The sequence below is a fragment of the Cricetulus griseus genome, chromosome 4 (genome assembly GCF_003668045.3).
Source record: "Cricetulus griseus strain 17A/GY chromosome 4, alternate assembly CriGri-PICRH-1.0, whole genome shotgun sequence".
Lineage (NCBI taxonomy): Eukaryota > Metazoa > Chordata > Mammalia > Rodentia > Cricetidae > Cricetulus > Cricetulus griseus.
In genome coordinates this window covers 176,567,633-176,593,484 of record NC_048597.1, presented here as the reverse complement: position 1 = coordinate 176,593,484, position 25,852 = coordinate 176,567,633, and the positions used below count along the sequence as shown (strand labels likewise).

The window sequence follows — 25,852 nt, the reverse complement described above, 5'->3', positions numbered from 1 at the left end:
TGTAGGCAAAGTATTGCATAGTACTTCAGCCTGCTAAACCATAAGTGGTGACTCTGGTTGAAACCTGAGGTAGTGCTGAAGGCAGTCACAAAGCAGCCTGACTCTTCTATCAGTGCTCCCTCAGAACCACTGGCCAGAACCTGGCTAAGGTGTAAATCCTAATTGCCGACAGAAACTAGGAAGTTAATATGGAACCCAAGAAATGTCAAGAATTGGGAATCTTGACATTTTGGAAGCTGAATTATATTCAAGGGCTAAGATAGAGCAAAACAACATATGTTCCTAAATGAAATCATTTTATAGAAAAATCATTTAATTTTCATTTAAAAACATGAACAGGAGTGGTTTTACACAGATGTAGTTACTGTCTAAAAATTTGTACCTCAAGATACAGCAGAAGCACCTGAGCATTGCCACTGTATTTTAACAAGTTCTAAGAAAAAATTTGAAACTCAGTGTCAGGTTTGTACTTAGGCAAGTTCAAGATGCTGATTTCTCATCCTAAGCACAGTAGTTTAAGAATGTCCTTAATTTATAATTGACATAAACCTGTAAAAAAGCTGCTTTCTGGATTCGGGAAGGCCCTTGCTGGGCAGGCTTCCTGAGTATGACAGTGGAGTTCTGTCCTCATCTGTCCAAGCTTCTCAGGAGCTGTGCTCAACATGGAACAAAAGCTGTTTCTGGACATAATGACTGAGCCCATACAGCTAATGTTAAAGTCCCAGACAACCACCATTCTGATCTTTCTCAGACTGAAGTAGAGACATTCAAATTGGCAATGCTGTTTCTGAGACAGCACAAGGTCCTTGGGTGGCTATCTGGAGCTGAATGAGTGGGAAAGTTTTTAACTCTAAACCATTTTCAGACAAAATAAACAGAGAAGGAAAGCTCCAGAGGTCATCGTCACATTCGTTCAGTGCTGCTCCCTGAGAAGTCTGTATGCAGGGGTGTGATGTTGTGGTCATAGGCAGCATACTCAGAGGTGCCAGTGCTGGCCAGCTTGAGCTGCTGGGCAGCATGGGTGAGCTGGAATGCGGCATCTGGGTGGGCTGTGTCAGGCAGCAGGGTGCACTCCCTCTCGAGCATGTCCGCCACTCCTTTAAGCAGGTCCAGGAAACCAAAGGCTAAGGCAGCTTTTCGTAACCTGTTCAGCTCCTGAAACAGATGGACAGTTCTCTTCATACAATTTCCAAGCACTCTGCTTAAAGTCCGTTCTTTTTGACCCTCAACGTAAGAAGCATTTCTCTACACAAGAACGAGGGACAACAGTGTGATGCGTAACTGACAAGTAGTGTCTGCAGTGTGCTCAGCAGTTAGAAAGTCAGCAAGCTGATCACAGTTATGCGCAGTTATGCCAAACAGAGAAAGCACCTTGCATACAGCGTTCATGCTGACTCTGGGGACTAGTTTCAGTTTGTTAATCAGGCATGAAAAAGGCTTGTTCCTAGCCTCTGCCTCAAAGCCTGGTACCTCTCTGATGTGGTCTTGGGAATGTGACAGTGAACACAATTGCAGAGGACAGACCCAGAGAAACACAAAGCACTCCATTGACCAGTAGGGCATGTTGTGGGCAAGCTGGATAGCTGCTCTGGTCTCAGAGGCCTTGTTTACACAGGGAGGAGACCCTCCCTTCCTCATCTACTTGAGGAACTGAAGCAGCTAGTTCTCAGACATGGTCCTGGTTATACTGTATCTGGGAAAATGAATGATTACCTTGATATGAAAACATGCCTTTTTGAACAGAACACCAGTCGGCATGTATACAAACTAGAGATGGGCTGCAGCTGAGCACAGAGGTCAAGGGCCTACGTGGATTACAGCTTTTGGGGGTCTGGCTGGCTGAGAAGCTTTCTGTTTGAACTCTGATTAAAACTGTATTTTGTCCAATGTCCCCAGATTGCTAGTAAAAGTGTTTAAAGACAATAGTGATACAGGTAGTAAGATGATACCCAGACAAGGTAGGTTTGTTCTCCAGAAGAGATGTTCATCTAAGGCTACATGTCACACTTTATATTTATTTATTTGGTTTTGGTTTTTTGAGACAGGGTTTCTCTGTGTAACAGCCCTGGCTGTCCTGGAACTCACTTTGTAGACCACTTTGTAGAACTCACAGAGATCCACTTGCCTCTGCCTCCTGAGTGTTGGAATTAAAGGCATGCACCACCATGCTTGGCTTTATTTACATTTTTAATGTGTATAGGTGTTTTGGTTACATGCCTGGTGGCTCAGAGGGTGTCAGATCCTCTGTAACCAGAGTTACAAATGGTAATGAGCTACTGGGAGTTGAACCTAGGTCCTCTAGAATAGAAAGTGCTGTTTAACTTCTGAACCATCTCTCCAGCCCCTATATACTGTATTTTAAAATTAACAGGCTAGGGCCCATTTCACATTGCTCTTAATCTAGTTTAGCCAGGCTCCAAAAGGACAAGGGGTAAATGAATCTGGCTAGATCTCTGTGAGTTACAGGTCAGCCTGATCTACACAGCAAGCTATCTAGAGACCCTGTGAGTCTAAATGTCCCCACTCCTTGTCACTTTAGTCCCTCCTGCAGTGGGGCTCTGGATTAGCTAGGAATGATTACAAAGCACATCCATTTTCTAACACGGTGTTGGTTGGTCATTCCTTGGAGGTGTCTGTTGAGCAATAAGAATATTCTGGGAAAGTTCATAAGAATCACATGTGATGCTTGCTTGGGTTAGCCCTAATATCCACCAAGCAGTGGTAAGGACATGATCCACAGGTTCCTTCAAGCTGCTTGCCTGAGCCACTCACAGCAGCCTTCTACTGCACAGGACTGGGCCATTTAAGCACTTCAACTGGATTGTGAGGGAGGCACAGATCAGCCACTTCTGATTTCACAGATTCGAAAACTGATGCAGTAGTACCTCACTGAAACTTTGTGGTGCACATTCGTACCCCCTTTTCTACTATAGTTCTGACAGTCTCACCTTATAGAATGTCTGTGTTTTTTCAGGGAGCTTCCTTGCATTTCTTAAGATCTTCTGTACATCTGTCTATGAGGCATAAAAATAATTCAACATTAGAATTCTGTGACTTTGAAGAAAAAAAATCACCCCAGTAGCTTTAAGTATTTAGAGACATGGAAATAAGAAGACTTAATGTCAACATGAATATTCCTTCTGAGATGATGTTAGTATTCTGCTCAACAATGGCAAAAACACCTTCCTCCTTTAAAAGGCTTGATGGTATTAAATCAATCCTCATAGAAATAGACCCAGTACACCCACATATCTGTGGTTAGACCACTGGTGGGAAAGAATAACTGCTGTTGAGATAACTGAATGAGTGCAAAAAAATGAAGTTGGACTCTTAGCTCACAGGACATTAAAAAAAAAGAAAAAAATCAGCTCAAGATGGGACTGGAGAGATGGCTCAGTGGTTAAGTACACAGGCTTCTTGTCTAGAACTAGGTGATGCCAATGATCACCTAACAATATAAACACTGCTGAACTTATGCATTTTTAAATGGTTGAAATGGTAAATTTAATGTGTATTTTACTAAAACAAGAAAACAAATGAACTAACAAACAAAAATCCAGGGCTAAAATAGAGCAATTCAGTCAAAGTTCGGAGTCTCCTGAGCAGGAAGTGCTTGGCTGGGGTCAGGGATAGACAAGGAACGAACACAGAGAAGAGGCCACAGCCCACTTACTCAAGGCAGGAGCCAATGCAGCCAACCAACAGAAGCTCCTTGTCAGCCTGAATGCCTCTTCTCAGTTCACTAAGGCTAGAGTAACTTTAACAAGAGAAAAGGGTGCCCAAAGGAAAAGGGGGTTTCCTAACTGACTGTTACAAATAGAAATAAGTGACCATGTCAGTGGGAGGAGAAAAGTCCTCAGTGCCTTGCCTGAATGCAGCATTCCTAGATAGTCATTATAACTCCCTATGGAGCTGGGCATCGGTGGCTCACATCTTTAATCCAGGCAGGTAGAGGCAGGCGGATCTCTGGGAGTTCAAGGCCAGCCTGGTCTACAGAGCAAGTTCCGGGACAGGCTCCAAAGCCACAGAGAAACCCTGTCTCGAAAAAACAACAAACAAAAAAACCTCCAAGAAAAACCAAAACAAAACAAAAAACCTCCCTATGGAACTGACTTGTGAATTATAATGTAATATGGCTAGAGCCCCCTGGGAGGGCACAATCATTAAGGAAACTGAGGGACCCCTGGCCTTTCTCTGGTCTGTTTTGCCTCTTGGCCACAAGCAATTTTGCTCCTCCATCAATTTCTGCCATGATGATGTCCCAAACCCATGAGCCCAAACAACCTTTTTCTGTTTATAAACTGAACACACACACACACAAACACACACACATCATCCCATTTGTATTTTACTGCAGGTATAGAAGAAATAACCAAAAGATTTAGGCCTTTTTGAACACTGCTGTAGGTAACTTTCCCTTGAGAAGTCCCAACCACACTTGGATCTATCTGACATTTTGTAACTCTTAGAGAAGCCCACACTCAAGTTTAGGCCTGTCTTTCCTCTATGCACACCCCTTTCTTGTAACTCTCAAGTCTACACTAAAATTGTTAAACCCTAGCTCTGCTTCATTTAAAACATAACAGCTAGATGTGGTAGTAAAGGCCTTTGATCCCAGCACTCAGGAGGCAGAGGCTGGGATATCTTTATGAGTTTAAGGCCAGCCTAGTTTCCATAGCCAGTTCAGGACAGCTAAGGCTATGAGGAGTAAGATCCTGTCTCACCCCGCACCCCAAGAAAAACCCCACTGCCTTAGCATGTGAAGACTTTTAAACTAAAATCCAGTGACGGCCCCAGAGGCCGCACCCTTAACTGAAGATGTATTAGCAGTTGCTCACTATCTGGAGAGGGAGAATCAGTTTTCTTAAGGGCATGGCCCTGGTAGGTTACTCATGCTTTGCTACATGACTCTACACCCATGTGTGATGTGAGCACCAATTGGATCTGGTAGGTTGTTTTTTAAAAAATTAAAAAAAAAAATGAATTTAGAAAGGGGATTTGTTGGGGAGGTTCTGGGAGGAGTTGGAAGGGAAAGGGGTGGAAGTGATCAAAATACATTATACTGATACACAAAATTCTCAAAACATAATTTTTAAAAACCCAGTGCTGGCAAATTAGGTATGATGGCTTATGTCTGTAATCCCAGCACTGAGGAAGTGATGCAGGAGGATTATCTGTTCAAGGCCAGCCTAGACTATATAGTGAGTTTGGGCCAGCCTGGACTGTATGAGACTGTTGAAAAAATACAGAATACAAAACAAATAAAAGTAAAATCCAGTGCTGGGAAAATACACTTCTCTGGAAATGTTGCCATGCTTCCTGTTATTAGACAAGAAAAACCACACAAGCCATTTACCACTTTTTTGACCATGGTAGCAGGAAGTCCAGAACCAAAGTCCTCAAATACAATTACAATTTTGCCTCTGGTTCCAGGCACAAATGTTTCCATTCTTTCTCTGGTTTTGTTATTGCTCTTAACTTTGTAAAAAAGTGATTTTGTTATATATGTGTCTCACTGTAATCCATCTCATATCCTTTTGGGAAATAAGGACAGTCATTAGAAGTAAATGAATTACATAGTATCAAAGGAGAGGAAAATCAAACACCTAAATGAATTACATAGTATCGAAGGAGAGGAAAATCAAACGCCCCTGCTGCCCCCAGCAGAGAGCAATCAATGTAAGCACTGTCATTACCTGCAGGCCACTGGGTTTGATCCAGACAGTCACATTCTGGGCATAACTGCGTTTGTTTTTGGGCTGCAGGGGGAATGGGCTCTTGTTGTCATCCTCCCCATAAGGGTTTTCTTTAGCATCTTAAAGAAAAAGACAATTTTGAAAATGACATCTGGCAAACACAATTACATTTCCATTTAGGCAATTAGCTTTTTGAATCACTCCATCATTATTCAAGTAATTCAACATTAACTTCAGTTATGTTGGAGAACCTGTTCTCAATAGGTAAGTCACTGAACTAGGAGAATAGACTATTAACAGCGACCTGGCTAAGTGAAAGCCAGCTTAATGTCCTTAAAGAAATTAACTTCACATTAGCTTTATACATAAAAGCGAAAGAGGGCAAAACAAGTACACACACTGGGAAAATTTACTTTAAAGTTACATCACATATGCAGTTCTAACTCACTCTGTAGATCAGGGTGGTCTTGAACACAGAGATCCACCTGACTCTGCCTCCCCAGTGCTGGGATTAAAGGTATGTGCTTTTAATTTTAAATTTAAGTAGTCTCATGTGACTAGTGGCTATGGAGTCACACAACATATAGTTGAGGCAGGAAAAAAGCCCGAGTTGTGGTGTAAGACCTTGTTTCAAAACACTAACACACACAAAGATATTTTTGACAGCCAAATTCCTTAAAGCCACTGCAGTTTTGTAGTATGCAGATCAATGGGATTTGAGAATTTGGTTCTGCTTCCCGAGTCAATGGAAATGCCACAAATCTACAAAACACACTTAATATCTAGATGTTTCCTTTGCCTTTTTGTTACCATGGTTTGGGCTGGACAGAGCAGGAAATCTTTCCTACCAGTTCTGGAAGCTTAAGTATTTGTCCAAATACTCATGCTGAAAGCTCAAATTAGACCAGTTTGTCAAACTGAGCCCAATCCCTCCCCACTCCAAGGCAAGGTTTCTCTGTGGAGCCCTGGCTGTCCCCAAACTTGCTCCAAAGATCAGGCTGACCTTGAATTCAGTGATCTGCCTGTTTCTACCCTACCCCCCACCAGTGCTAGGATTAAAGGTGTGGGCTACCATGCCCAGCTGAACTCCAAATTCTTTTTAAAATTTTCTCCTATATTACATCTCAACCACAGTTTCCCCTCTCTCCTCTCCTCCCATCACCCCTCCATCCCCTGCCCCATCTCCCCTCTCTTCTAGATCCACTCCTTCTCTGTTTCCCTTCTGAAAAGAACAGGCCTCCCAGGTTTATCAACCAACATGGAATAAGACTTGTCATCTCCCCACATATTTGGTCATTAATCAAAATACCTTGCAGGTGAGGTGACTCACACCTGCTAACATAGCACTCAGGAGACTAAAGTAGGACTGCTGTGAGCTGAAGGCTAGTCTGGGCTGAGCGGACTCAACCTCAAACCAACCAGCCAACTAACCAACAACCTAATACTGGATCAGAATATCTCCATCAACTCTCTTCACTCTACCAAAAGCACTGCTCCAACTTTTCACATGCATTTCCATTAATACTTATCAATATATAAAACCCTGTAAGTCAGGCCAAGGCCTCCTAGTCCTGTCCAACTCAACATCCTTATTTCCAACTCCCTGTCCTCATTCATGACCATTGCCTGCCTTGCACAGAGTGCTCTCCTGCCCCTATTTATTCATCACCCACAGCAAGATCTCTATATGTACCACATACTGTGCTATATAACACATATTGTGCCTAGAGAAGGAATACACAGAATAACTATTTATCTGTACAATAGTCATTTCAGAGAAGGCCTATGCGGCTCTAGCCACAGCCAATCTCTAACCTACCATCTGCTCCTTCTGTGGTGCTCAAAGTGCTACAGCTTCTTCCCTTCCAACAGGCATTTAACAGCCCCTTCTTTCTTTATCTTAAAAACCTCAGCCAGTGTGCTTCTGCCCCATGAAGATCTCCCGAGTCACAAACAGCTGACCTGACCTCATGCTCTCTATTATAGAGTCCACTTCCCAACAGACTTTGAAAACTCCAGCTATCTCTTTTACCCACATGGCACAGAACAGATAGATGTCTATGACATGGAAATGGAATCAACAGGGTCAAGGGTAAGTACAGAGTTGGGAGGCTGAGGACAAAGGCTTCAAACAAAAGGAACAGCAAAATCAGAAGGAGCAACAGTGTACGTAATGGGAAGTAGGAGACAATAGTCTCTGTACATAAACTGAGCTTGATGCTGACACTGCAGCCAAGAACTGGAAATATAGCATGCAAATATGAGGGACACCAGTTGAGACTTAAGGGGCAGATCTGGGAGTCTGAACACACTATAGCTGAAGAAAGAACCAAGAAAGAGCACAAACAACAGAAGAAAACAAAGGACATTTTGGAAACCGAGGCAAGAGGAAGACAAGGTGACAAGAAGTAGAAAAGCTGTCAGAGAAAAGCCAGACAAAAATCATTAGCAACACCTCTGAAGTCAAAGCAAAAGTGTTTCCAGAAGGAAAAGGACTCCACAGTCTAAGAGTGATTGATTGTACAAAGGAAAAGCATGGAGTTTTCCACTCTGAGCAGCTAACAAAACTGCTTATCAATATAAATACTGTCAATATAAATATATATTATGTTCAATATAAAATAGTCAACATAAATATAAATGAAGATACTTTAGTCAACATAAACATTTGTTTGAGCTGAGAAAGGGGGGGGTTGCAAGCCTCAAACATTTTGAGGTCCTCTATGTATGCATCCAGCATCCGAGAGCTCAGGCATTCCAACAACACACAAAGACATTCAGAACAGCAGAGACAACAAGTCAAAGAAATAGCATTTGGTCTGGATTATACCTGAAATGGGACCCAACTGTGCCATTTTCCCCAGCCACGGGAGAGGTTCTGGGCCAGGCTCAAAGAGAGACATCATGAGGTTTGATTTCTTCTTGCTGTCAGCTTGTGAGTAGAGCATTCCATGCCATTCAGGACTAGTTGGAGAGAAGATGGAAGAGCAAAATGTCAAGCCTAGGACTGTCAAGTTAAAGAAATCTAGGTTCTCCTTTTCTGGAGACACAAAGTTAAGGTTTTTTGTTTTGTTTTTTACATGCATTGGTGTTTTGCTTGAATATATGTCTGTGAGAGTGTTGGGTCCCCTAAAACTGAAGTTCCAGACAGTTGTGAGCTGCCATGTGGGTGCTGGGAATTGAACCCTGGTCCTCTGGAAGAGCAGTTAGTGCTCTTACCCACTGAGCCATCTCTCTAGCCCCAGATTTAAGTTTTTAAGTCAGGCATATTACTCTTACCAAAGCCAAATCTTTTTGTTTGTTTTTTGAGACAGAGTTTCTCTGTAGCTCTGGCTGTCCTGGAACTCGCTCTGTAGACGAGGCTAGCCTCAAACTCAAAGAGATTGACCTGCCTCTGCCTCCTGAGTGCTGGGATCAAAGGTGTGCACCACCAATGCTCGGCACCAAAGCCAAATCTTAAACCCCCAAAATGCACATAGTATTTGCAATTCCCTGAGATACATATTAGTCAGACAAAACTGTGTACTTTGAAAGCAGTTTAAAAAGAAAAAACTTGGAAAGCACAGGGAATAGTAGTCTAGGTGCAGAGGAGTAAAAGCTGAGGCCTATACAGGTCCTTCCAGCTACCTCCTGAAGTCACAGCAGTGACACCAAAGGCAACATTTCCAACACAGTTAGGAAATACTCTGGCCTCCAGCTCTGAAAGGGCCCTAGGTGATTCTCATATTCAGGATCAACAGTAGCTTGGGTGCTAAGAAATAGATCAGGTAGCTATTAAGGGCACCTGTTGTACTAGCTGAGGACCAGGGTTTGGTTCTGAGCACCCATGTTTGGTAGCTCACAACCCCTGTAACTCCAGTTTCAGTCTCTGGCCTCCATGGGCACTTACACTCAGCTATTCACACACACATGCACACATACACAATTAAAAATAAATCTAAGAAAGAAAATATCCGTATTCTTCTTTTTGGAATTTTCACTCAAGCAGAGATAGAGACATGCTTCCTGTGATTATTCTTAACCTTTTTATCTTTTGTTTTTGTCACTCCAGGGCCAGAAGGCTACCTCCTCTTTTCCAACAATAGGTGATACAGGAAGGGAAGCAGAAAGCTGTGCACATTTCATGACTACAGAGAATATGAAAGCTAGTTCTTTCCTTATAGAGAAAGAATTCAACAGAGTGTCTGCATGAGTTCTGGATTAAGCATGCAGGTTAAGAACTCTGGTTCTTCAGTTTTTTATCTTTGTGACCTTGAGCAATTTCCTGTCTCCTCAACCCACAAAGTATTAGGATGACATTCATTAACAGGAGGAATGCCTGGGACATGGCAAATACTCAATGTTAGCAGTATCTTCCTCCCCATTTAGTTCTATCTTCCCATTTTATAGATGAGGAACCTGAGTCCTGAGGTATTAAAGTAAGTTAACAGACTCCTATAACCAAAACCCAGGCAAGCCAGACAGGATTTATCTGAATAAAAAAATTAAGAGGAAAACAGAGAAAGTATATATCATAAAACCAATGTAATTGCAAGGGTTGTCCACACTTTTCTGGATGATAAAGGAGAAGGTAACAGAGAGGAAGGGTATGACCAGGAGAGGAAAAGGTGACCAAGATCTTCCATTTCTTTCATTAATGTCTGTGAAACATTTTACCTTGTAGTTCCCTTTGAGTCAACCAAATACAAATGAAATCTTCCTACCCTAGTTGTACAATTGCCACCATTCCTTCTACTTTCAGGCTACCATGGAGCAGTACACAGAAGTTGGGTATTTTGCCAGCAATTTGATTGGCTGAGTTTTCATCTTCATTGTCATCAGTGATGCCAGTACCCACCTCATCACCTTCTGTAAAACAGGGGAGCGACAGATTAGCTACAAAACTCTAAACTCTTGACTTGAAGGGAAAAATACATGGAAATGTAAAGGAATAACAAGTTAGAAAACCACAGTTTTCCAATAAATGTCCATATAAAAACTTTTCAAATAATATACTAATCCCATGTATATGAAACATACAGAACAGGCAACCTACAGAGAAAAGGGGTATCAGGATCTATGATTAATAGGGTCTCTTTGGTGGATGACTGGAAGGTTCAGAAATGGATGGTGATGATGGCTATACAAACTCTGTAAATTCACTTTAAAAAGACACTACTTCGGCCAGGTGTGGTGGTGCATACCTCTAATCCCAGCACTTGGGAGGCAGAGACAGGCAAATCTCTGTAAATTTGGGACCAGCCTGGTCTACAAAATGAGTTCTAGGACAGTCAGGGTTGTCACATAGAGAAACCCTGTCTTAAAAACAAGACACTACTTATGTTTTTTCTTTTAAAAAAATACACATGTACATACCCATGTATGCAGATGCGTGTGCATATGTGCAATGTGTAGAGGCCAGAGGATAGTGTTACGTGTGATTTTCAGAAATGCAACCACTCTGAGCAGGTTTTAATTTGCTTGGAGCTCACCAACCAGGCTATGGAGGCTGGCAATGAACCTCAGAGCTCCTCCTGTCTCTTGCCTCCTTAGCATTGGAATTAGAAGCTTTTGCCACCCTATCTGGATTTTTCTCTTTAAAACATTATTGATTTGTTTGTTTATTTATTGAGACTGACCTTCCCCAGGGTAGCTGACCTGCACATTTGTACCTACTCAGCTTTTTTACATAGGAGACTGAATTCAGATCTCCATGCTTGCAAGGCAAGTACTTTATCAACTACACTATGAGTTCATATTGAGAACATACGATTCAGGAGGTGGAAATTTGACTTGCTACATATATTTCTTGAAGAAAACTGGTAAATATAAGAACACAGAAAATGAACATTTCAAAAAACTCAGGGTTGGCATATTTCAGAGGGATGCTGAATTTGGGGACATGACTTTACAGTTCTTAGTGAGGCACAATCTGCAATGAAGCCTCACAATGGGAGTCATGACACATTCAATAACATTCGTATTGTATTTCTGACACAGTTGGCAGTAGCAGAAAAAAGCAGGTCTGTTCTTTCCCCCTTCTCTCCCAGTTCCTATTAGGAAAGCCCTGGATAGGGATCCCAGAGCTGTCTGTCACTTCTAAAGAGGCCCTTCACCATGAGTCCACAAACCAGTGTGCAATGTAATCTGTCAAAAGTTTCTAGTGTAAGGCAGCAAGTTATCTAGTTCATTTCTTTTCCTTTAAATTCTGTACAATGGGCCAGCTTATCATCTAACACTGAAGAATGGCTTTAGAGAACATGATGTTTCATGTGAACCAAAGGTATGAGAGGAAAACTCACCTTTGTTAAGTGCTATGGGCAAGACCAAATGCCTGGACAAAACTGGAGGGCTGGAAATATCAGCTATATCAATAAAGCCCACTATTTCCAAATCTGTAAGGGAGGAATCAACACAGAATTACTCACAAGAGGGCAACTACACTGTTGTCTATGTGTTAGAGTCTATAAACACTGTTTTAAGGCAAAGATTTCAAATATGAAACCTTGGAAAACTTTTAAACTTTTGAGGATCATGAATAATTTCCATTTTAAGTAGCTCAAGCAATAATGACTCTTTTATTTAATGAATTCAAGTTTTAAAACAAAACTAGGTAAACTTTATTTTTTGAGTCTAGGACCTTAACCAGGGCAAAAGCTTAAAGGTCAAATTCCTCTGTATAATCAAGGGTAGTGCATCACAAGGGGTGGAAAATTAAGCACCTACAACACCCTTATTCAGCCTTTGGAAAATAAAGCCATCACTTTAAGAACTTTCCTTTGGTGTGGGGAGATTGGCCTTGTGGTTATAAGTGCCTGAGCATGAAGATTCCAGTTAGAATCCCCAGCACTTCCACAAAACTAAAATAAAAACAAACAAACCCAGGGCATAACTGATGTGCCTGTACCGCCAGGATTGGGGGATGTTGACAGAGGGATTCTGGGAGAATGCTGGCCAGCCAACAGAACCAATGAAATGGGAGCTTCTAGTTTAGTGAGACCCTGTTTCAAGGCAATTATGCAGGGAATGCTATCGAATGTCTTCCTCTGGCCTCTATATACGCCTGCATGAGTACATGTACCTGCATGGATACATATACCACATCCACACCCCAAAAGAACATTTCCTTGAGAAAGAAATCTATTCTATACAAAATCAATGTGATAAAGAGTCTTCCCTTTACAGCAGTTATACCACAGCCCCAAATATTTCCTGAAAACCTAAAACAAACGTTTGTGGTGGTATACGCCTTTAGCCTTAGTACCCAGGAAACAGAAATCTGTGAGTTTAAAAGGTCGGCCTGGTTTATGTGGTGACTTCTAGGCCAGTCAGAACTACTTAGTGAGACCCTGTCTCAAAACTAAAAAAACAAAGTTAACAGAATTTATTTGTTTTGTTTTTCAAGACAGGGTTTTTGTAGCCCTGGCTGCCCTGAAACTTACTCTGTAGACCAGGCTGGTCTCAAACTCAAGAGATCTGCCTGCTTCTGCTTCCCAATGCTAGGATTAAAGACATGGGCCACCACTTTGCAGAGCCCCCGCTGAGGACCCTGCCCGGGGAGTGGTGGGTGGATGCGGTGAGGGGTAGGTTGGGGGTGGGGGAGGAGGGATAAGGGTGAGGGGAGGGAGAGGGAGAAGGGACTTACATGTGAAACAAGCTTGTTCCCTAACTAGAACTAATAAATAAATTAAAACAACAACAACAACCAAAAAACCATGGGCCACCACCACCACCGGCTAAACTAAATTTTTAATAAAATGTTTGACTATATGAGTAATTAACACCAAACTTTGAAAACCCTAAAAAGTATAAAGAAAATACTCTCACTATTCTTCATAGAAGGAAGAAACCTCTAACAGTATTCATTGAGTTGATTTTCAATTTTTCTTCTATCTACAGCACAGCCATATTAGCAAAAGCAATCTTAAAATCGTGCCAAGTAATCACTACTCTTCTAATACACCAGGATATGTACTTCCCTGGAGACCAGCTGTCAGCACCTCCCTACTTAGGCATCAAACAGTACAGCTTTCACTTGAATAGAAAAGGGCATACAACAAACACTTTAGTAATTTAGGTAGAAATTACACAAGTATCTTAAGAATAAAAGTTTATATTGGAAAGAAAAGAAATATTCAAATAAAGGGCAGGAAGGGAGTAGAATTTAATTGGTTTAGGGGGAACAAAACATTAGATGTGGTTTAATATACTCTATCACAATTAACCCACATGGGTATTTTAGGTCCAGACAGCCAAATGCTAAAGGCACAAAAGCAAAAAGGCTGTTCACAGGCTTTCATTCTAAAATTTCTACACCCCAAACAACAAACATTCATTTACTACACACTTATTTTTAATCATTTATTGACTGGTCAATTACCCATTGAATATATAGTAAATGTCAAACTATATTAGACCAGGTATACACAAGACTGACAGTGGTAATCTCCATCCCTAAGAGCTTTGCCATGTACTCCCCATCAAGAAGTCCTCCAACCAATGGGAGGCAATTCTCTTTCCTGCTTGCCATTTTTCACAATTCAAGGTTATTAAATTCAGCTAAGCATAGCATCAACAAACATGTACTAATCAAAGCAGTAGGATGCAAGAGCATTTTGTTTTAGTTGTAATACAAGAAGCAGGGCTGGAATGGTTCAGTCTATCAGCACAAAGAGCTTAGTGACTGACTGGCTCATTCCCCACACCTAGTCAATAAGGACTGGAAGAAGCAACTTCCAGGGTCACAGCAAAAGTCATAGTGCCAAGTCTAGAAGCCAAGTCTTCATATACCTTAGTTATGATACTAATTAATCTCATTATTTTTACTAAGAATCATCTCAGGTGTCTAAAATAGCTCAGCTGGTATAACACTAGACCAAAGAAACACCTTATCATTTTAAGTCAATCTGGCCTTTATTTGTAACTCCAGTAATATGTAGTTATAGTGACCAGAGATTGGAGATTAACTCAAGATCTCACCATAAAAGACAATAACCTGCCACCTCTCAGGTAAGATAAAGATAACAGGACAATTAAGAAGGAGGTTTCAAAAAAGTTACCTGTGTTAATGACTTTGGGGATAGGATCAATTTCTTCATCTGTAACAAAAGGCTCTGGCCTGGGGAAGACTTGTACGTCAGCTGTTAGATGGCCACACTTGACAACAGCATGGAAAGGCGTGTATGCCAGGTCTATCAGCTTTCTAGAATGTTATAGGAACAGTGCTATGACACATATATAAGAAATCTTTAAAGATTTAGGTTTTGTTATTCTTTCCCATTGACTCTAAGACTAAACCTGAGTAATTGTGACACAGAATACAAGCTAACATCTGTAATAAGATTTCAATTTCAGAAAGGCCCAAACAATTTAACCCTTGAAACTGCTGAGCCATTATAAGGAAGTCAGTTTTGCAGGCATTATAGACTTAGTCATGCCTAATTGAAAAACTAGTGAACTTTTACACTACTACTTCTAATAATTTTATCTGAGAAACTGGCCTCTGAGGAAAATTAAATCACACAATCAGCAATAATAAAACAGATATTCTTCCTGGCTGTCACACTATAGTCTGGATTAAATATGAAGGCGAAAAGGCTTTACACATATACTCACCCAAACATAGACTGTACATTTTTCAAACACAAGGGGCCATCAATAGTAAAAATTTGCCCTTCACCGTTGTTTAAGTCTATGAGTCGTTCAAGGCATTCTAAGGAATCAGTGCTCTGAAGCTGCAAAGCAAAAGAGATGACCCCTTTAACATGGTACAAATTACCAACCACTCAATACACCAAGGCTAGCTAACACCATCATGACAACAGCAGGAAATGACTTAACAGAAAGTGACAAAGACTAAAATAACTAAAATTTGACTCAAAGATACAAAAAAGTAATGTAATAAATGATAGCAGTAGCACCACTTCAGACAGGAGAATCATAAAACACTCCAGAGAAGCCTAGCTAGCCTCTCCAGTAAGCTGTTTCAACGGGTGAAAACCATCTTTTGTTTTGTTTTGTTTTTCGAGACAGGGTTTCTCTGTTTAGCTTTGCAGCCTATCCTGGCACTCGCTCTGGAGACCAGGCTGGCCTCGAACTCAGAGATCCGCCTGCCTCTGCCTCCCAAGTGCTGGGATTAAAGGTGTGTGCCACCAATGACAGCTGAAAACCATCATTTTTATAGGTTTCGTTTCTCTCTTTTGAGACAGGGTTTCACTATGTAGCCCTGGCTGGCCTGGAACTTGCTATGAATACTGGGCTGGCTTCAAACTCAGAGATCCATTTGCCTCTCATTTATATTTTATAATAGAAAAAAAAATGAAATGGAGAAAAGTTAAATAGCTTCCTCAAATGGCAAAACTAGAAGTCTAGCATTTAATAAAACATGTCTGAGACTAACATTATTTTACCCAGAAAATTAAAGCACATATACTCTTTCAACATTTCTGCTGGAATGGATATGAGAATTCCTGGATAAAAGACATAACCAACACCCCCTAAACTCCCTGAATTGTCCAGAACCTACCAGCAAGGAGAAAGACAACCCCAGCTCTGTTTCCAAGTTGGGTACCTCTGAATGTCAATGAGCATTTGACATGTAGTCTTTTTAAATTATGACCAGTCTCAGTTGAAACTAGTGGAGACGATGTTATGGTATATATAATATAGCATTCATCAAATGTATCAACTAAGAGATCAATTCCTAAAATTTAATCAAATCAAAAAGAGCTGAGTAAAATATATTACCTCCTCCAAGTTTGCCATGCACATGACATATAACTTAGACGGGAAGGGAAAGGGGAGTGGGAATCTGTTGCTCTCACTTCTTTGATTCTGAGTAGCTAAGGAATGTCGAAGTGACCCTCTGCCAATGCCAAGACAGCCATCAGTCACCAGAACAACCTGTTTGTAAAGACAGAAGATGTGTACCTTAAATGTTATATTTATTGTTTGCATCCTTTTAAATTATTTCTGATTAAAGTATACACTTAAAGCAGCTCTACTGTTGCTAGAAAGAAGCATGGGGAGGCTCTGTGGGATGACAGAAACATTCTATGTTTTATACATGTATAAAGTATCTTTTATTCTTTGAGAAGTTCAGATATATAAGTGTATTTTGATCACATCCACTCTCTCACTCTCCTCCATTTCTCCCCAGACTACCCCCAAACATTCTCAATGTCATTTCCTTTTTCTCTTCTCTATGATTTTAAAAATCACCTGTTGACATTCTGAGTGAGGTAACCCAATACAGAAAGACAAACATGATATGTACTCACTCATATGTGGATTTTAGATATATAGTAAGGGATTACCATCCTACAATCCACACTGCCAGAGATACTAGTAAACAAAGGAGACCCTAAAAGAGACAAACTTTGTCCCTTGGAGAAAGGGAAAGGGTCACCATCCCCTGAGCAAATTGAGAACATGGGAAGAGGGGGGAGGAAGCTACGAGAGTGAGAAGGGAAGAAAAGGAAGGATGCAGAGGTCATGAGGAAGCAGAAATTTTGAGTCAGATGTAGATTAGAAGAAAGGACATATGACAGGTAGGATTTTAGTTGGGAGGGTGGTAGAGGAGGAAGGGAGGGAGAAGGGAACTGGGATCGTCATGTAATTCAATCTTGTTTGTAATTCAAATATATATAAAAATAAATAAATAAATAAATAAAATCACCTGTTGAGTACAATTAGTGCTACCTTTATTCATGGAGCATAGCAACCTACGAGGAGCCACACCTCCAAGGAAAAATTACTTTCCTTCCCTTGATAGTCATCAACTGCCAATATCTCCTCAGCTATGGATAGGACCTCAAGAACCCCTCCTTGGTACACCACCACTGTCCGGCTTATTTTTTTTTCCCAAAGTTTGACTTGGGATATAATTTTCATGCAGCAAACCTGTTTTGAGAAGTTTTAGTACATTTTCTGACCACTGCATTTAATTATGTAAGCTTCCCCACAATCTAGAGAACAGGCAGTTCTACCACCCTGTACATCCTCTTCTATGTGTTTTCAATCAACTCTTCACTGCCAAGAACTTTAATAACTTTTAGTTATTTTTCATTATTTTTTAATTTTATGTGTATGAGTGTTTTGCCTGTACACATGTCTGTGTATCATGTATGTACCTGGTGCCCAAGGAAGGCAGAAGAGGGCATCAGATCCCCAGAGACTAGAGTTACAGATGGTTAGGAGCTGCCATGATGGTGCTGGGAATCAAATCTGGGTCCTCTCTGAGCAGCAATGCTCGTATTCATTGAGTCACCCCCCCCCCCCCCACACACACTTTAGTTATTTTGTCTGTACATCTGTACCATGTGTATGCCTCATGCCCTTGGATACTCTGGGATTGGGGTTACAGATAGTTATGAGCAGCCATATGGATTGCTGGGAATTGAACCCAGGTGTGCTGGAAGAGCAGATAGTGCTCTTAACTGCTGAACCATCTCTCTCCAATCCTCCTTGTTTTGTTTTTTAAGACAAGGCCTGACTTGGTAGCATGGGCTAGTCTTGAATTGGCAATCTTCCAGCCTTAGCTTCCTGAACACTAGAATTATAGGTGTGTCCTATGTGCCTGGCTTTACACATTTACTGTGAATTAAAAAATAAAATACTAACTATGCAATTGATATTACTGAGGAATCTTGAACTGACCCTCTAATAGAAAGTCATACATCATATACTAGGGCAGACTGACTCAGAGGCTATAACCTGACCATTGTCTAGTTTTGTAAATAAAGCAACACATCCATGCTTATTCACTTATTATGCTATGGCTGCTATCATATTATAACTACAGAGTTGAGTGAGTGTTGCAGAAATCTGCAAAGCCTAAACACAGAAAAACTGCAGACTGCTATAATTTTCCTGTTAGCAGTATTTGCTTTCTCCTTTAAATATGCTACTACTTCTCAAAGTATCTGTTTACACCAGACATCTAATTAATTCTCTTTCCATACAATTTAGATTTGAGACAGAAGTTTGCTGAATAAATACTACACTGAAGTAATGAAAAAGACTAGATTGTACTGATGTTTACAATTCTACCACTCAAAAGTACTATTACCCTTTCCAGGGAGTGCAGTTCTTATACTCTACTATGAAAGTTAATTTACTTTGCTTTCCTTGAGGCATAATTTCGCTGCTTCATGAGAACATTAGCACAATGTGGATTAGATTAGTGTGATGAATTAGGGTGACTCAGAGCCTTTTTCAAATAACAATGGTATAAAGTACAGTTTCTAGAATGATGAAGCTATGTCATCTGCTGATGAAAAGAGCTAAAGAAAATCAAAGCAGTTGATGCTTTTAACTTAAAGTGATGAGAAAGAATCGTTACCTGGCAAGGAATTGCTCCACCCCATTCTTGCTGGACAATATTGCAAACACCAACTAATGCAGACTCCAAGCAGGTTTTGTCATAATCATCCATGTTACTCAGTGCTTCCTTGTAGAATAAAACATACAAGTGCTTACTGTTCTTTGTAGTTTGTTATTGGAAAACACAAATTGTTCAAAGTATATATGCTACACAGGGTACACTAAGCCTCTGAGAGCCCCAAAGCACAAGTTCCTTAAAGAAAAACAGTGAGACAGATTTTTCTCAGCTGTAAAGAATAATTAAATTAGCTTTCTTTATTCCACCCTCTTACTAGGTGAAAGTGGGCAGTCCCAAGCCTGTGTCTAAGTGGATTTGAAGGAAAATACTGAAGACAAGAACTAAAACACATCACAAAATGACAACTGTATCAAACATTAACCACATTTTATTTTATTTTTTTTGGTTTTGGTTTTTTTGAGACAAGGTTTTTCTGTGTGGCCCTGGCTGTCCTGGAATTCGCTCTGTAGACCAGGCTGGCTTCGAAGTCAGCAATTCACCTGCCTCTGCCTCTTGAGTACTAGGATTAAAGGTGTGCGCCACCACCGCCCAGCTATTAATTACATCTTAAAACACCATTTCCAGTACTTATGTACTTTTGATCATCGTGCTACTACTTCTTTTAAACAAGGAAATCAAGGTACAGAACAATTAAGTAATTTTCTCATGATGAGAAGTGGCAGAGCCTGCATCTGAATCCAAGCAGCCTGATTTCAGGGTTCCAGATCTTAATTACGACTTCTCAATTCCATACATAGCAATTCTCTAAATTTCAGAACTTCTGAATATCAGAATCCTTAAGCTTAATCACTTGTAAGAAATCAGGTGATGCACACCTGTAATACCAGTACTCAAGAGGCTGAGGAAGACTGAGAATTGGAGGTCTGCCTGGGTTATACAAAAGACCCTGTTTCAAATTTTCAAATCCCCCCAAAGTAATCCAGTGATTTATAAGTAAAATAGAATAAAATAAAATGGAAGTAAAATAAAATAAAAGTAAAATAGAATAAAATAAAATAACAAAAATGTTCTCCTTACATATATATTCTTAAAATATTTATCTTGTGTGTTTGTATATATGCATGTGCACCATGTACATGCAGGAGCCCTCAGCGGTCAAAAGAGGTGTCAAATTTCCTGCAACTAGAGTTACAGACAGTTGTGAGTTGCAAGATCAGTAAGTGCTACTAAGCACTCTTAACTGCTTAGCCATTTCTCCAGCCCTCTTTCAATATACATACATACATACATACATACATACATACATACATATTACTTTTTTCAATTGAAACTAAATTGATCCCTGCTTCCTAACTTGCCTAACTATCATTTAAACTATTCAGTTTAATTCTACAAATACTGACTATGGTAAGCACTTCTGGAAATATTAATGATTTAAAGATGTCAGAACGTAAATTATTTAGCATACAACAGAAAAGTCTTGAAGATAATAGTTTACTGGCCAAGGACTAAAAAGTGTACCTTGGGCCTGGCGGTGGTGGCACATACCTTTAATCCCAGCACTCAGGAAGCAGAGGCAGTCAGATCTCTGTGAGTTCAAGGCCAGCCTGGTCTACAGAGAGAGTTCAGGACAGCCAAGGCTACACAGAGAAACCCTGTCTCAAAAAACAAACGACAACAACAAAAAGACAAAGAAGTGTATTTTGGTATCAGTAACTCAAAGTCATTTGTCAAAGAGTAAATATAATACATGTAATTTTGAATTTTTATAATAATGATTTAAAGAAACGAGGATGGACTACTTTTCAGTTCCTTAAGCTTTATGGGAAGGCAGAAAGAGATGAAGTTTAGACATACGATGCTGAACTTTAGCACACAGAGCACTATCCTCAAATTCCAGTAAACCAAGAGAGGAAAATAAAGCACATTTCTATCTCATGGATCTGCCAGAGGAAAGCTAATTGTATCTACAATAACTGATTTCCTGTACCTGTAAGGTGTTGTAATCTCTTGTGAAGGGGACCATCAGTTCCCAAAGTGATGAGAAAACCACCAGTGCTGTAAATTCAAGCTTGTAGTTTGTAGCCATGTGTTCAAATAGCATCGTCAAGCCATGGGCAGCCAGGTGCTTCCGCTGGTATTCCTCAGACCCCTCCACAGACACAGGTCGGGTCATGGAAAGCGACACATCCATTACCACCACAGTGGGCATGATGGGACAGAGAGGCAGCTACAACCAGAGAAATGCTGTGGAAACAAATAGTCTTGCGTATCTTGGGGAAGGATATTGTTTCTTTTTCTATCTTTGGTTTTTTTTTTTTTTTTTTTTTTTGTTCTTTGAGACAAGAGACAAGGTTTCTCTGTGACTTTGGAGGCTGTCCTGGAACTAGCTCTTGTAGACCAGGCTGGTCTTGAACTCACAGAGATCCACCTGCCTCTGCCTCCTGAGTGCTGAGATTAAAGGCGTGCGCCACACCGCCCAGCTACGGGAAGGATATATTTTTTTTTTTCAATACAATTTTAACCAATTTCCTAGAAATATGTGGAGGTTAGCTCCAAAAAATTAAAGGAGGAGATCAAGAAGACTAGTTCACTGTGAGGGCCTCTCCTAGACACACCCACTAAGCAGCCATAAATCAAGGACATTAAATGCAGCAATAAATTAATCTCAGGTGGTCCCTGACTCCACACTTTTCAGTTTTACACGACTTAATACAATAAATACTCCTACATCAACTCCTTAATTTATTAAAGAACACATCTAGCCATCATATGCTATGTACTACCGACAACTGACTGCTCTTTTTTGCTACTATCTTCATAAATACTGTAGCATTTAGTGCAAGTATTTAATTCCCTTGTGGCTTGGTACCTTGGTTTTAAGAAAAGAAAAATTAAAGAATTTGTATGAAAGTTAAAATTTCCTCATGTAACTGTGTAAAAGAGTAAAAATACAGCAAATGAACAAAGGAAGAGCTCTTTAAGATGGTGGAATGAGATCAGTATGAATAAAATGTCTCTGTTCTCAAGAATAAAGTTTCCAGACACACAGATTTGCTCATATGGATAGAGACTGCTGACCCTCTATTAATGTGCAGACAAAATAAAATGGTACAGAGCTATAAAAAATGACACAGATTTAGGAAATATTTATGTATAAAGAATGAGTCTTTTTAAAAAAGCAGTTTATAATACATGTGTGTGAGTGCCTGCATGCATGTGTACACTGTATGTGAATTCATAAAAATCACATTGTAAGCCAGGCATAGTGGCATTAACCCAGGCTTTAATCTAAGCACCTGAGAGGTAGATTTGTGAGTTCAAGGCCAGTTTGGATTACATAGTGAGTTCTAAGACAGCCAGGGCTATATAGTAAGACTGTGTCTCAAACAATAAAAACTTAAAATTACATTGTAAGCCACAGTTGTACATGCCTATAATCCCAGCCCTCAGGAGGTGGAGAGAGGAGGATCAGAATTCTAAGGTCATTATTAGCTACTAAGGTGTTTGAGCCCAGTCTGAGCTAAATGAAATCCTGTCTCAAAAGACTAAAATAAGAAAAAATCACATTGTATATATTACACACAATTAGGCAGACTCAACAGTTTCAAAATTTAGTGTTCACCAATTTAACAGCAGGGTGGCTTCCTGTTAGGTAGATGCCCAACTATAAGTGTGTGACATTCTGGAATTACTTTTGTAAGTAGATGTTGGAAAATCAGCACATACTGGGTCTTGGAAACAATGTTATATGTAAGGGTTAAGGACTCAGATCAAACAGGAAAAGCCTTTTTACCACATAATGGCCATAGATACATCTCAAATATTGTAACATCTCATGTATCCAATACCAATAAAGTTAATCCAGAGAAAAGAATTACTTTTTCAGACTCTCCTAGGCATCCAAAATGTTAAGACAGTCTGAAAGAAAATTAAAAGAGAAGTTCATTTATTTCTATTTAGTGTATGTATCTGTGTGAGTGTAAGTGATGTAGGAGCAGGTGCCAGTAGAGTCTAGAGGAGGGGGTTGAATTCCCTGGAGCTGGAGTTACAGGTGGTTGTGAGCCACCTAATGTGGTTGCTGAGAACTGAACTCAGGTCCTCCAGAAGTGCTCTTAACCCACCAGCCACTCTAGCCCCTGCTCTCTCTGCCTCATTAAACAATGTGTGTAAACACATTCACCCTTTGGGAGATGGCATGGCCTCACCACCCAGCAAATTACTGCACTGTTTTGCTACATACTAGCATTTTTCTAAGCTCATGCTACAAAAATCTTTTCTGAGAAAAAGCTCCAAGAAATGAGTTCAGAACTGTATGGATGAGCTACCGGCTTACTAACGTCTACTCAGAGCTACACTTGACACATAGTAGATGCCCAACAAATATCTGACCACAACTAATGAACTACCCCTAATCACAACATATAACATTAATTCCTTAGCAAAATACATTATAATTTTTAGCAGAGCACCAGTGATTCCTTTACTTTGTTGAGGTATAGTTTATCCAGCTCTTGTGGTCACATTTATGCATGGAGGCTTCTTATGCTTTTTAAAAGTTGAAGATCATGGAGAATACTGCCCTCACCTCTCAAGAGAATGGGAAATGGTTTACTTGGATCAGGTATCAACAAGCACTTCCAGTCCATGAAACCTGCTGTTAGCACTGCAATGGGTGACCTTCTCTGAAGACACCTGAGAAGCTGACTCTTTCTCCTGTCTGATGCACTTCTGTCAGGTCCCAAGTGCAATTCCTCAGCCTCGGCCAACTTGTGCCAATCCAATTTTGTACTCAGGTTGCAAGCACTGTGATAAACGAAAGAACGGAAGGTTCCTGAAGGCTGGTTCTCTCAAATGGTCTGGGCCTAGTTAAAAATAAAAAAAAAAAATTAAATCTCTGCCCAGTAGCCTAGTATTTTGAGACAACACGATGTATTTCTCACTTGGAATTGACTATGATCTTCAAGTTTCCCATCTGTAACATTTTACAGACAAAGTTTCGGATAAGGGTTTTCTTTCTCCTGGACAGTCTACTCTGGATGACACACCCTCGTCATCTGACTGCTTTAAAAGCCACCAACTATATTTATAGTTCTTCCTTGAAGGGGATAATTAGCCCGTTCACAGCAATTTGATTCTCAGGAGTCTCCCTCCCAAAACGTGATTCCACTTCAGTTTCTAAATGCACACACTTCGGTTTTCCTGTCACCCTGACTTCCCTATGAGTCGCTCTGAGTTCTCTGAATGAATGGCCTGAAATACAGCCTCCTTCATTTGGGTTGCAACTGGAGAATGGACTTTTACCTTTAAAACGAGCCCAAAACATTTGTTGGGGAAAGAGGAAACGGAACTCTCAGGAGCCAGAGACGGAAGTCTGTCAGGGGAAGAGGGAACACGGGAGGCCTGGCCCGGCGCGAAAGCCCGCTGTTTATAGAGCGGCGCTGAAGACCCGGGCCACACGGAAGGGAGGCCGGGAGCAGGCCCTGGAGCCAGCGCCCAGAGACTGCTACCCCGCGCAGGCGGCAGCGAAGGCCCGTCGCCCGCCCGCGGCTGTTTCTCCTTCACCCTTCCCCAGGACCTCTAACCAACAACGAAACACAACCCTCACCGAGCTGCCTCTCGGACTTACCCGGAGCCCATCTCCAGCCTCTCCTCCCTCCGCTTAAACCTTCCGACCGCGCACCGGAACTTAAGGGCAGCGCCACACAGGGAACCCGGAGCCGGCGGACAGCTGGGCGGGGCTTCCAGACCGCGGGAGCGGGGCTGTAGCGCGGCCAGGACGCTAAGAGGCGCGCCTTTCCCGCCTCTTGCCCACAGAACCCAATTTCCGCTGAGGTTGAGCCTTGCAGGTTTCTGGCCCTTCTCTCCTCTTACCCCATTCTCTGTGTGCCCCCCCCCCCCCCGTTTACCTCCACCTCGCTTTCTCAGTAGATCCCTCCTAGCCAGTCTCTGACACTCTCTGTCTTTACTTGTTCTTCCGAATTCTCAAGCACCTCCCCTGCACAGTAGACAGAATGCTCTTCCTACTCTTACAGACTGTAATTCCCGGCTGAGAACTCGGGCTGTAAGCACCTGGTAGACAGGCTTTGAAAGGTAGAGTGGTTTGGTCTTAGTGTGGTAAAGTCGAAGTGACAAATACTGACCTGCTCCCAGGGCTAGGTTGTAGGGCTCACAGGGATTTGTAGACAACCAGTTTTCCAGGGGCACTTGTTGAAATGTAGTCTTCTGTACCCTGTGAACTGAACTGGAATTTCATGGTTTGTTCACTAAATTCCCAAGTTGTTTTTTTTCTTCTACAGAGAGAAGGGTAAGTAGTAAGTACAGAAAAAGTGGAAAGAAAGGGAGAGGGCCCATTTCCCTTTTCCATTCTAACCGAGTCTCGCACACATCAGTGCTAGCCCATGCCCTTTATCTTCCTTCCAACTGCCTCTAGCCTGGTCCCAACCCACTTTTAAGTCTTGTCCAAGCTCCACACTAGTCCTTTCTGTCCAGTTCTTCATCCCATTGTTTTCCCAAAGTAGAAGTCTAGTGAAATATGAGAAATAACCCTTCTCTTAAACCAAAATAAAACTGTTCAAGAAATTTTCTGGAGGTGGAGAGGTAGCTCAACTGATAGAGTGCTTGCTTAGTATGCACAAAGCTCTGGGCTTGGTGCACAACAGTCCTGCATGAACAAGGCTTGGTGGTACTCTCCTGTAATCCCAGCACTCAAGAAGTGAAGGAAAGATGATCAGAAATTCAACTGCATATGAACTTCTTATCTTCAAAGCCAGTCTGGTCTACGTGAAAACCCATTTTAAAAAAATCAGCATGGTGTTACATTTAATCTCAGTGC

The 25,852-nt window shown here is 41.1% G+C and overlaps 1 protein-coding gene across 6 annotated transcripts; it reads right to left on the bottom strand.

Moving 5' to 3' along the window:
• Window positions 1–279: 279 nt before the first annotated feature.
• On the bottom strand, window positions 280–24,745 carry Ints14 (integrator complex subunit 14). 6 transcript variants are annotated; one of them, XM_027411347.2, is made up of 13 exons: window positions 24,647–24,745; window positions 23,606–23,882; window positions 21,008–21,264; window positions 19,018–19,125; window positions 16,422–16,577; window positions 15,291–15,409; window positions 14,735–14,877; window positions 11,978–12,070; window positions 10,400–10,544; window positions 8,527–8,660; window positions 5,697–5,815; window positions 2,949–3,014; window positions 280–1,155 (listed from the first exon to the last, which is right to left on the bottom strand). In XM_027411347.2, the coding sequence occupies exons 3-13, from the start codon at window positions 21,227–21,229 to the stop codon at window positions 904–906; spliced, it is 1,557 nt and encodes a 518-aa protein (XP_027267148.1). In that variant the 5' UTR covers window positions 21,230–21,264; window positions 23,606–23,882; window positions 24,647–24,745; the 3' UTR covers window positions 280–903. The 6 variants fall into 6 exon arrangements, with proteins under 6 accessions (XP_027267148.1, XP_027267153.1, XP_027267151.1 ...); XM_027411352.2 differs by having other exon boundaries at window positions 21,008–21,247; XM_027411350.2 differs by having other exon boundaries at window positions 23,606–23,823.
• Between the last annotated feature and the right edge of the window lie 1,107 nt (window positions 24,746–25,852).